We start from the raw sequence: 12,603 nt of genomic DNA, 5'->3' as shown, positions 1-12,603 counted from the left end.
GGGCAGGGACACATGCCTATCAACTCTGTTGTACTGTACCCTTCCAAGCGCATAGTACAGTGCTCTGCACGCAGTAAGCACTCAGTAAATACCATTGATTGAACAGGTGGATTGTCTGTGGGAATCAATGACAGGATGTGGCTCTTGAACAACCTGTAAAGCAATCCTTTCAGCTGGTGTGATATGATTAAAGAAGATCATCTGGGGACCAATAATTTCTTGGCCTTTTGTACTGTAGCAAAGGTGCAGATTTCCCGCATAACCTTAAAAAGAGACTGAGAGGGCAGAGTTCTGTAACCCCATTTATCATCTAGGGCAATATGGTATTCACACACAACTTGAGAGAGGCCACAGCAACCAGGAATTGCTGTAAAGTTAGAAGAATGCCAAAATGTATTGTCTTTCGATTAAACTTTTAATCTTACTGCCCGAAGCTTTCTTGCTTGCCTTTAGGGCTTATTGTCGAGGTGGAAAATAGCATTCCAGAGTAGTCTGTATTACTTTCTTATTTATTCAGGAGTGATGGTTCCATCGCTCTCTTGTCCACACATTAATGCACATTACTTTTATCACTTTGCTTGGAGCTAAGCATCTTCTCACTGATAGAAGTCCTCTATTTCTCAGTTTAGCTTTTTTTTTAGTTTTTCAGCAGCCTCTCCTCCCACAGGGAGCCATAAACTCCTCATAACAAACTTAGCTGAATAAAAAAAACCCTTAGTCTCTATCATGTAACCTTAATAGGACTTGGGATTTTTAAGATTAAAATATAGGTCCCTTGAGGGCAAGGACCTTATCTTCTCTATATTCTGATTAACTGAAGAGCATTCAGCACATTGTAGCCCTCAACAAATACTTACAGGTGATGATAAATGAGTTGTCGGAAAAAAGGGCAAAGACATAGGCGAGGGAAAGCTTAAGAACCCAAGGAGTGCTGAGATTGCCAGAAAAATTAGAATGACTAACTACAGCAAAGATTGCCCAGAAGCCAAGAAAAATGAGGAAGGCATGTTATACTGGCAGGAGAAAGCTTGTTATTTGCATGAAGGAGAGAGGTTTAATAGCAGTCTGATACCTACTATAAAATCTCCCTTGGACATTTTTGAGCTACCAGGACCATAGGAGTCATTGGTGGCAGGAGCAATTAAAAGTGGAATGAGGCAGGTATGTTGAGAACATGGATGTCTGAAGGAGTTGTGAGATATTGCTAAGGGAGGAGAGTAAAGTGGTTGGAGAGTTTGGTTGCTTTTTCTGCAGATGCCAGGGAAGTCACTGAGGACCTGGAAATGAAAAACTGAATCCATTCTCATAAAAATGTCATGCAAAGTGAAATAAAAAATGTCCTTGTGGGCAGGAGGATTAACCAGGCGCCTGATGTCTCTCAGACCCATTCCATTCTGCTTGTGTTTGATGGATGTCTCCTCCATTTTAAATTTGTTCTCAAGGGGTTTGTGGCCCCTGGACATTTTAAAATCCCATTATCAAGCAGTAAATGCATTTCATCTATTACTAAGATCCAACCTAGCTTACTGAGTAAAGCCAAATGGATGATAGTTTGGTGTTCTGGGATCATCTATTTTGATTAGCCCACCATTGCTTTTAAATTTTTTATGGGGTATTTATTAAGCACCTAGAGAGTGCTAAGTTCTGCCCAAAGCGCTTGGGAGGTTACAACAAAGTAAGACCCACAATAACTATCCTCCATGAGTTTACAGTCTAATGGGGGTGGACAGGTAGACAAAAATAGTTCACAAATAGTGGGAGCAGGAGGAAGAAAAAGAATAAGCAGGAAGTCATACAGATGTCTCAGGGTGAAAATTCCTGAACAAGTAATTGAATAAACAAATATACACATGGACATAAGTGCCAGGTATAGGAATGAACTATATTAGTGCTAAGGTGAGGGTGGACATGACTAGAATGTTGAGACACTCTGGTTTCTTTTCCTGATTGGGTGAGGGGGAGACAGATATTAAAAGAAAGTACGGCTATGTACATAAGGGCAGGGATTGTCTCTATCTGTTGCCGAATTGTACATTCCAAGCGCTAAGTACAGTGCTCTGCACATAGTAAATGCTCAATAAATACGATTGAATGAATAAGTGCTGTGGGGCTGAGGGTGGGGTGAACAAAGGGTGCAGATCCAAGTGCAAGGGTGATGCAGAAGAGAGAGGAAGGAGGGGAAATGAGGCTTTGGTTGGGGAAGGCCTCTTGGAGGAGGTGTGATTTTAATAAGGCTTTGAAGGTGGGGAGAGTGACGGTTGTCACATATGAAGAGCGGGGAGTTCCAGGTCAGGGTAAAGAGTTCTCTTTACTAGGACTGGTTTACTGGTCTAAATCCTTTACTGGTTTAGAGGTTGAAATTAATGGCTAAAACGAAGTTGATGGGTTGTTCATAAATTTTAGTTGCCCACTCTCTCCTTCATCACGTTGAATCATTGAGAGTTAGTTGTACCAAATGACCCGCTCACCTCCTCACTGTCCCCCGTTCAAGCCTATCCCACTGTCAACCACTGTCTTGGAATGCCCTCCCTCCTCACGTCCACCAAACTAACTCTCTTCCCCTCTTCAAAGCCCTACTGAGAGCTCACCTCCTCCAAGAGGCCTTCCCAGACTGAGCTACCCCCTTTTCCCTCTGCTCCCCCTCCACCCTCTGCTCCTCCCCCTTCCCTCTTCACCTCCCCTCAGCCGAGCCCCCTTTCCCTCTGGCTCTCCTCCTCCCCTCTTCCCCTCCCCTCAGCACTGTGCTCATTTATATATATATCATTTATTACCCTATTTATTTTGTTAATGAGGTGTACATTCCCTTGATTCTCTTTATCGTGATAATGTTGTCTTCTTTGTGTTTCGTTCTGTTTTGCTCTGCCGTCTGTCTCCCCTGATTAGACTGTGAGCCCCTCATTGGGCAGGGATTGTCTCTATCTGTTGCCAAATTGTACATTCCAAGCGCTTTGTACAGTGCTCTGCACATAGCAAGTGCTCAATAAATACTATTGAATGAATAAATTTTTCTTTTTGTAATTTGCAGGCTATCAGCGCCAGCTAACCTACAGAAGACAGGATGGTTCCTATAGTGCTTTTGGGGAGAGGGACTCCTCAGGAAGTATGTGGTAAGTTGCTTATTCAAAGGATTGTGAAATGTATTGCTTACACTTCTAGAAAAATAGCAGGGAAATATTACATAATAAAATAAGCACATTAATCATCCAGTAGCAGACAGGGATTTTGGCTGACCTGAGCGGAAAATCCTCAATCTTCATCGCATCTTCTTCAGTCTTTCATCGTCGGTCCTCACTGGTATTTATTGCGAGCTTACTATGTGCGGAGCACTGTACTAAACGTTTGAGAGAGTACAGTACCTGCCCACAATGAGCTTAGAGTCCAGTCCCACAAGTGTTTGTATTAACTTTGGTATTGGAACTCTCCAAACATACAGAGACCTAAAATGGCACTGTTGAGACTATGGCATATGTACGGCTTTTCTGTTTTTGAGATCGGTAATTAAGCAGATTTCGGTTTTCTCTACCGTATTTTTTGTATTGTTTGAGCATTACCAACACAACAGAGTGAGCTCCCCCTGCTGGTAACCCAGCAACTTAACCAACAGACGACCCATGGCAGAGCTAAGTGGACACCCATTTGGATAATACTTTGTGCTTTATTGAGGTGCGCTCCCAGGTGAATTGGGCCCTATCACTGTTTGCTGTTGGACTTGGATCTGTGACCCTTGGACATTTGATCTTCACCCCACCCCCGACCCCACAGCGCTTATGAGCTCATCTTTAAATCATACATTGTGAATTATTTGTATGTATTAATGTCTGTCTCCCCCTCTAGACTGGAAGCTTGTTATGGGCAAGCAACGTGTCTGTTAATTCTGTTGTGTTGTACTCTCCCAAGTACAGTGCTCTGCACATAGTTAGTACTCAAAAAATGCCTCTGATTGACTGCCATCGACTTAGGACATTTATCAAGTACCCGCCGTGGCCATCCAGGAGATCCGCAAGCATCAGAGATTTGAATGGTTTCCAGAAAGCTGGAACGATCCCTTTATTCACCCCTCCCTCAGCCCCTCGTCACTTACCTACGTATCCGTAATTTATTTCTATTAATGTCTGTATCCCCCTCTTGACTGTAACCTCACTGTGGGCAGGGAATGTGTCTTCCGACTCATGTTATACTCTCCCAAGCACTTAAATGCAGTGCTCTACACACAGGAAGCACTCAATAAATAGGATTGATTGATTGAAAACCATAAAATAGTTCTTAAGCAGTAGCTTGCTTAGGGGTCGAGCATGAGATGATAATCTCAGGCTCTTGGGTTTGAGTCCCACTGTATGCAATCATTCATTCATTCAGTCGTATTTATTGAGTGCTTACTATGTGCAGAGCACTGTACTTAGCGCTTGGAATGTACAATTCAGCAACAAATAGAGACAATCCCTGCCCACAATGGGCTCACAGTCTAGAAGGGGGAAGACAGACATCAAAACAAGTAAACAGGCATCAATAGCATCAATATAAATAAATAGAATTATAGATATATACACATCATTAATATAAGAAAATAGAATTTAGGTGCTTTACTTTCTCTTCCATAAGGAAGAGGCTTCTCGTATCATGTGGAGGTGATATTCACCCTACCCTCTGCCCCACAGAACTTATGTACATATCTGAAATGTGCTTTGATGTCTATCACCTCTTCTAGACCATAAGCTCCTTGTGGTCGGGGATGTGTCTACCAACTCTGTTGTATTGAACTCTCCCAGATGTGTAGTACAGTGCTCCACATACAGTAGGTGCTCAATAAATACCATTAGGTGATTGGTTACCATCACCTTGCTCCTCCCAGCATCCTTCTGCCACTGTTGGAGACAGAATATTGGGCTGGGTCATTGGTCTGACCCAACATCATTGTTTGGGGTCTTAAATTCTTATGTCGGACACGTGCCGTGCACAGTAAGTCACTCTAAGGTCAAAGTTTGGAATGCGTGCCTTGATTTTTAAATCTTGTTATGGTGGAAGCATTCCTTTCTGCCCCTGTGAGAGAGAAGACTGGAAAAATGCAGGATGTTTGGGCAGTTATGCGGAAAGGAAAGCACCTTCCTGGAGAGGTAAGGGCCATTTCATTCTACTACCAGAGGGTTGCCATTGGCAGGTTCACAGATTGCCATGGATTAGTTCCCTGGGAGCTATGATGTGAAGGGCTTTGAGGGTGGTGTGTTGGAAACCACCCTACCACAAACATTTTAAGATCTTTGAGATGAAGAATTCACTTGGCTGATCAAAGCCAACTTTGTATTTGGAGTAAGTATATGAACCCCTTAGGACCAAATACTCCACTATTAATGGAGTATTTGGCCCTAAGGAGTTCATATACTTGGAACAGGTTCTGTGCAATGTAACATTGGACACCTACAAATTTGGTGGAAAACCACTGCAAATGTGGGGTTTGTGCCTTGTTTTCATAGGCTACACTTGGCCCGTATTTCCTTTGAATCAGAGGCCTCATTTAATCGGGAACTTGCATTTATGACATTACTACATCCCCTTTTTCACATAGTAAAGTTTCCTTTTATCGGAGATCTGGCGTCGCTCAATCCCTAGATATGAAATATTGTGATATACAATTACTTAACACTTTAGAAATTCCTTGCCAGGCAGGGCGCCTCCTACCCTCCCATCCCCAGGGGAGGCATAAACCCGATGATTCAATTGCAGAAAACTGGCCAGAGCCCTCATTGCTGCAAAAAGGCTCACGATTCTGAAACCATTTATTTCTTCTGTTTGAGGCTTCAGTGGATCAACGTGCATAAGACTATCTGAAATTCTCCATGAAGTTATGTTTCTATTTGCTTGATGAATTTAGGGGACACCAAGTTAAATAAAAAAGGAGAATATCTGAGATTTCTCTGTCTTTGTGCAGAATACACTCTCTCTCTCTCTCCCTCCCATCCTTCTTTGAAGTGCTCAGTAAAACCCTGGAAGAGAGAAATGGATTTCACTAAATAAATAGAAATGTGACACTGCAGCTTTCCCAATAAATACCCCATCTGTGCTAGGACATAAAAGATCCCTGGTGACACTGTAAGGAAAAGCAGCCCCCAAACTTTCGGGAGGCAACTTGGAAAACTTGAGAACCGGGATCCCATTTGATTTCCAGAATGTTGTATGTTTGTGTCTGAAGAGAGCATATTGTTCCTTCACTCTTTCCTTTTGCTGGTAATTTTAAAGCTTAAAAATACATTGGTTCGATGCTACTCTTCTGATTTGGGGGCTAACCTGCAGGTTTATCTTAAAGATCACAGAGAGTTACAGAGCTTTTTTAAGAGTGGATGCAAAATATCTAGGCTGGTAGGCCTTGAGGTGGGGGAGGGGGACTGTTTACAGATTTTCCTAATTTGGGGAGGTCTGTTTTGTTGTAGTATAAACAATATGGCATTAATCTTGTTACTCTGACTATAGAAGGGCCAAAAATTATCCTAGATTTCTAGAGAGAAAAGGAGTTATGTACAACTTACCTCCTGGTGTCGCCTGAGCTTGTTTTCCCTCATCCCTACTCTCTCTCCTCTCCCTCTAGATTGTAAGCTCATTGTGGACAGGGAATTTGTCTGTTTATTATTATACTGTACTCTCCCAAGTGCTTAGTACAGTGCCCTGCACATGGTAAGCAGCGTGGCTCAGTGGAAAGAGCCCGGGCGTGGGAGTCAGAGGTCATGGGTTCAAATCTGAATCCGCCGCTTGTCAGCTGTGTGACTGTGGGCAAGTCACTTAACTTCTCTGTGCCTCAGTTACCTCATCTGTAAAATGGAGATTAACTGTGAGCCTCACGTGGGACAACCTGATTCCCCTGTATCTACCCCAGTGCTTAGAACAGTGCTCTGCACATAGTAAGCACTTAACAAATACCAACATTATTATTATTATAAATATGATTTTCTGACTTCCCCACCCACCCACATACTCATTTCGCTCCGATTTGATCAATGCTGTTGACGGCATTATTGTAGAGCCTGTGTTTTGTTCATGCCTGTAATGAATGTCCTGTGGAAAAGAGCCTACTTGTCACAGGAATGATGTGACCCATTTTCTGCTATAGATAATATTTCTTTATTTTATGACACTTGGTGAGTGCATACTATTTGCTTGGCACTGAACTAAGCGCTGGGGTAGATACAAGCTAATTAGGTTGGACACAGTCCACGTCCCACATAGGGCTCACAATTTACAAATGACTTGCCCAAAGTCATACAGCAGACAAGTGTATCTTGTTATCTTCTCTTGGGAGTTATCTTCTCTTGGGAGAAGCAGCGTGGCTCAGTGGAAAGAGCACGGGCTTTGGAGTCAGGGCTCATGAGTTCGAATCCCAGCTCTGCCACTTGTTGGCTGTGTGACTGTGGGCAAGTCACTTAACTTCTCCGTGCCTCAGTTCCCTCATCTGTAAAATGGGGATTAAGACTGTGAGCCCCACGTGGGACAACCTGATTCCCCTATGTCTACCCCAGCGCTTAGAACAGTGCTCGGCACATAGTAAGCGCTTAACAAATACCAACAAATACCAACATTAAGTGGTGGAACCAGGATTAGAATCCAGGTCCTGCTGACTCCCAGGCCTGTGCTCTATCCATTAGGCCATGCTGTGTCTCATTTCTTTATTCGAATACATTTCAGTAGTGCCTGGCTCTCCCCAGCCCCTTCAAAGCCTTATTGAAGGCACATCTCCTCCAAGAGGCCTTCCCTGACTAAGCCCTCCTTTCCTCTTCTCCCACTCCCTTATGCGTCATCCTGACTTGCTCCCTTTATTCATACCCCCCTCAATCCCACAGCACTTATGTCCATATCTGTAACTTCTTTATATTAATGTCTGCCTCTCTCTCTATTCTGTAAATTGTTGTGGGCAGGAAATGTGTCTATTTCCAGGTATATTGTACTCTCCCAAGTGCTTAGTACAGTGCTCTGCATACAGTAAGTGCTCGATAAATATGATTGAATGAATGAATGATAGAGGGCCACATAAACTAGTGTTAGACTTCTTCCAAGATGCCAGAGTCTGATTTTGCTGTGGCTTTCAGTGAACGTTTAATGTCTCTCTTGTCTTCTCACATCTGGGTCATTTGCATGTTTCAGGCTAACAGCTTTTGTCCTGAAGTCCTTTGCACAGTCTCGTGGATTTATTTTCATTGATCCCAAGGAGCTGGTGGCAGCAAAGGATTGGATCATCCAGCATCAGAAGGAGGATGGCTCTTTTCCTGCCATGGGAAGAATATTAAATAAGGACATTCAGGTGAGCGGGGTAACACTCCAAAGTTTGGCTGCTGGGAGGAATGCATCTCAGAGTAACCCACTCTTTTGGGGAGTGAGAATTGTCACTGAAAAGACCCATGCCCCCAAGGGTAAAGCCTTCTGTGCCAGGTGAATTTCCATAATAATAATGGATTCCATAATAGAGAAACAGCATGGCTTAGTGGAAAGAGCCCGGGCTTAGCCTTCAGAGGGAGTGGGTTCTAATTTCGGCTCCGCCACTTGTCAGCTGTGTGACTTTGGGCAAGTCACTTAACTTCTGTGTGCCTCAGTTACCTCATCTGTAAAATGGGGATTAAGACTGTGAGCCCTATGTGGGACAACCTGATAACCTTGTATCTATCCCAATGCTTAGAACAGTGCTCGGCACATAGTAAGCGCTTAACAAATACAATCATTATTATAAAAATCAGATACCAGAAAAGTGCAAGCCCCAATAAAAGGGGAATAGACTTTAGGGGAAACTCTTTTCAAGCAATAGAAACGTGAGGCGGGTCCACCCAGATAGAAATTCAGCCAAAGGGTGGCATGATCCTAGTTTTTCCCCCGAGCATCAAATAACTGCATATGTGTATATTCAATTGAACATTCAATTTAAAAATTGTGATTCCACTACTTGCCGATTTTCGGGCCTCCGTCTCCCCCACTGGAGTGTAAGCTTTTTGTGGGCAGAAGACATCTCTTGTGCTTCTGTTGTAATAATAACTGTGGTATTTGTAAAGCGCTTGCTATGTGCCATGCACTCTACTAAGTGCTAGGATGGATACAAGCAAATCGGGTGGGAAACAGATCCTGTCCCACACTGGGCTCACAATCTTAATCCCCATTTTACAGACGAGGTACCTGAGGCATAGAGAAATGAAGTGACTTGCCCAAGGTCACACAGCAGACACGTGGCAGAGCTGTGATTAGAACCCAGATCCTTTTGATTCCCAGGCCCGTGCTCCATCTACTAGGCTACCCTACTTCTCTACTTTCCCAAGTTGTACTTTCCCAAGTGCTTAGTACAATGGAAATGACTATCTAAAATGCAGCTTTCTAGATCTTATTCATCTGTCTTGTGCATTAGGGTGGAATCCATGGCAAGATTTCTCTGACAGCTTATGTGGTTGCCGCTCTGCTGGAGACAGGCATTATTTCGGAGGTAAGAAATAATGAGTTAATGTAGACACGTGTTATAGTGACTGAGAAGAGCTCTGCAAGATTCTTCTCTTTTATATTTGCAGCCTTCTTTCTTTCTTTTTTCTTTCTTACTTTTTCTTTCTTTCTTCCCTCTTTCCTTCCTTCCTTCCTTCTGTCTGCTGAGATTATTTGAGTTCATTAGGCTTATGCTCAACACCTGCAACTGTAACATGTCCTCTCATGTGTTTTACTTTGAATACTTTTTTTTGTTTGTTTAGTTAGTTATGGAGGCTAAAGTTATGATTCTCTAGCCACCTGGCTTTCAACTAAAGATTTGTTTGAGGAGAGATCCCAAGGGGCTTATTTTTGCAGATGATCTTGATTCATAGATTCCAGGCCCTGTTTCTGGAAACATCCAGGTCTTCTTTTGGCAAAGACTCTGAGGAAGTCAATCACTCTCCAACCTGCCTGGGAAATGTTTGGAAAGACTCATCTGCTGTGTGACCTGGGCAAGTCACTTTACTTCTATGTGCCTCAGTTACCTCATCTGTAAAGTGGGGATTAAGACTTTGAGCCCCATGGGAAACATGGACTGTGTCCAACCTGATTAGCTTGTATGTACCCCAGCACTTAGTACAGTGCTTGGCACATAGTAAGTGCTTAACAAATATCATTTTTTTAAAAAACGTTGTGTCCTAGTGTGTGATCAAGTGATGTAAGTATGGGTTGTTCTGTCACTCATGGTGCCTTAAATCCAAAATTGAGTACCATATTTAGAGGACCTAAATTCCTCCATATCTCCTGTTATTATTATTATTAGCATTAATAATAATAATGATAATTAAATGGGTATTTGTTAAGCACTTACTATGTGCCAGGCACTGTACTACTAAGCACTGCTGTGGATACAAGCAAATAGGGTTGGACACAGTCCCTGTCCCACATGGGGCTCAGTCTCAATCCTCATTTTACAGATGACGTAACTGACGCACAGAGAAGTGAAGTGACTTGCTAGGACATATACCATTCATTCATTCATTCATTCATTCATTCAATAGTATTTATTGAGCACTTACTATGTGCAGAGCGCTGTACTAAGTGCTTGGAATGTACAAATCGGCAACAGATAGAGACAGTCCCTGCCCTTTGATGGGCTTACAGGTCTAATCGGGGGAGACAGACAAGAACAATGGCAATAAATAGAATCAAGGGGAAGAACATCTCATTAAAATGATAGCAAATAAATAGAATCAGGGTGATGTACATCTCATTAACAAAATAAATAGGGTAATGAAGATATATACAGTTGAGGGGACGAGTACAGTGCCGAGGGGATGGGACAGGAGAGGTGGAGGAGCAGAGGGAAAGGGGGGAAAAGAGGGTTTAGCTGCGGAGAGGTGAGGAGGGGGGTAAAGGGAGCAGAGGGAAAAGGGGAGCTCAGTCTGGGAAGGCCTCTTGGAGGAGGTGAGCTTTAAGTAGGGTTTTGAAGAGGGGAAGAGAATTAGTCTGGCAGAGGTGAGGAGGGAGGGCGTTCCAGGACCGTGGGAGGATGTGGCCCAGGGGTCATCAGCGGGATAGGTGAGAACGGGGGACGGTGAGGAGGTGGGCGGCAGAGGAGCGGAGCTTGCGGGGTGGGCAGTACACCAGACAGGTGGCAGAGGTGGGATTAGAACCCATGACCTTCTGACACCCAGGCTCGTGCTCTAACCGCTAACTGTGCCACATGGTTGTGTAATTTCTTGTTATAGAATGAGTCTGGGAGCCTCATTCTTGGGCCAAGTAGACAGAAACTGCCATCACTTGAACTCTGCTTTATTGCAAAGGGAGGCCAAGATCCATCTCCTCAAAGACCCTTCTTTCTGCTATGGGGTTATCTCTTTGAGCCAAAGTTGAAACATAATGGTTAGAGTGTTTGTGTACACCTTCTAAGTCTACATCACTCTCGACTGTCTCTCTTCCATCACCTTGCTCACCCTAATCGCCCACCCTGGAGCTTCCTCCCAGCCCAAATCAGCCACTCTCTGCCCATCTTCAAAGGCCTTCTAAATTCAGGAAGCCTTCCCTGAACAATTCACAACACCCTAGGCACCTCAATCCAACAACCACCCGTAGCACTCAGGGATCCCATCCACTCTCCTGGCTTCAGCTACCACCTTGTGAGGTGGTTTAGTGTATCTACTTCTATGCCTCTTTCCCATCCCCGTTCCAGCTATCTGATCTCTTGTTTCTTCTTGCCTTCAAAACCTCTCCACTCCGATATCCCGCTGGCATGCCAAACTTGACATATCTCAAAGTGAACTTCCTTATCTTCCCTCCTAAACCCGCTCGTCCTTGTATCTTTCCCAACTCTGATAACCTCCCCATCTTCCCTGTCCCAGAAGCTCACAGTCTTGGTGTCATCAGCCTTTACTATGCACATTCCCACCTGTGTATTCCTCCCAGTGTTTGGTATCATGCTTTGCACGGAGTAAGTGCTTATTAAATATCATTACTGCTAGTATCTACCATTGCCTTGATCATCTTCCTGAAATGTTACTTGGCACACATCTCTCCACTCCTCAAAATTTTCCAATTTCTAGCCATTTCTCAATTCATGAAGTAAAAACTCCTTAGTGTTGGCTTTGTGGTTCTCCATTCACTTTCCCTATCTTGTTTACCAACTCTCTTGACCCACCACTTCCCAACTAAGCATTCTTGTCACTCTATAAGCTCTCCTTCTAACCGCACCCCACTCTTGACTCTCCTCCCTCCAACTTCTTTTCGCCTTGTTCCCCCCAGCCTGGAATCTCACCTTCTCCAGATAGCCTTCCCTGATTAATTCCCAAGTCGTATCATTTAACAGCCACCTGTACCACTTCTGTATTTATGCCCATCTTCAGCACTTATAGATATATTAATATTCCATTCTTCTTTCACTGACTATATTGATGTTCATAGAATATTCAGTGAAGCCATAAGTCCGTTAAAGCTTCAATGTGAATTCCTTGATTTAAAAAAAAAATCAATCCCAGGTCTTGCCTCATCTATTTGATCATTTTCAGGAGTCTGTCTTTCCCTTGAGGTGGTGCACTTAATCATGCATAAATTCACTTTCTTAATAATAATAATTATGGTACATATTAAGTACTTGCTAATTGCCAAACACTGTTCTAAGCACAGGGGGAGATACAAGTTAATCAGAAT

The 12,603-nt window shown here is 43.4% G+C and overlaps 1 protein-coding gene across 1 annotated transcript in view; it reads left to right on the top strand.

Annotated features, from left to right (window-relative positions):
* The window catches only part of CPAMD8 (C3 and PZP like alpha-2-macroglobulin domain containing 8), a gene marked incomplete at its 5' end in the record, with an annotated part of 120,137 nt that overhangs the window by 61,459 nt on the left and 46,075 nt on the right, over positions 1-12,603 (top strand). The window contains 3 exons of the mRNA XM_029051144.2: positions 3,026-3,107; positions 8,125-8,281; positions 9,368-9,442. Coding sequence (XP_028906977.2) covers positions 3,026-3,107; positions 8,125-8,281; positions 9,368-9,442 — 314 coding nt within the window. The remainder of the gene's footprint in view (positions 1-3,025; positions 3,108-8,124; positions 8,282-9,367; positions 9,443-12,603) is intronic.

This window comes from Ornithorhynchus anatinus, chromosome X1 (genome assembly GCF_004115215.2).
Source record: "Ornithorhynchus anatinus isolate Pmale09 chromosome X1, mOrnAna1.pri.v4, whole genome shotgun sequence".
Classification (NCBI taxonomy): Eukaryota; Metazoa; Chordata; class Mammalia; order Monotremata; family Ornithorhynchidae; genus Ornithorhynchus; species Ornithorhynchus anatinus.
This window is presented reverse-complemented; position numbering and strand designations above follow the sequence as displayed.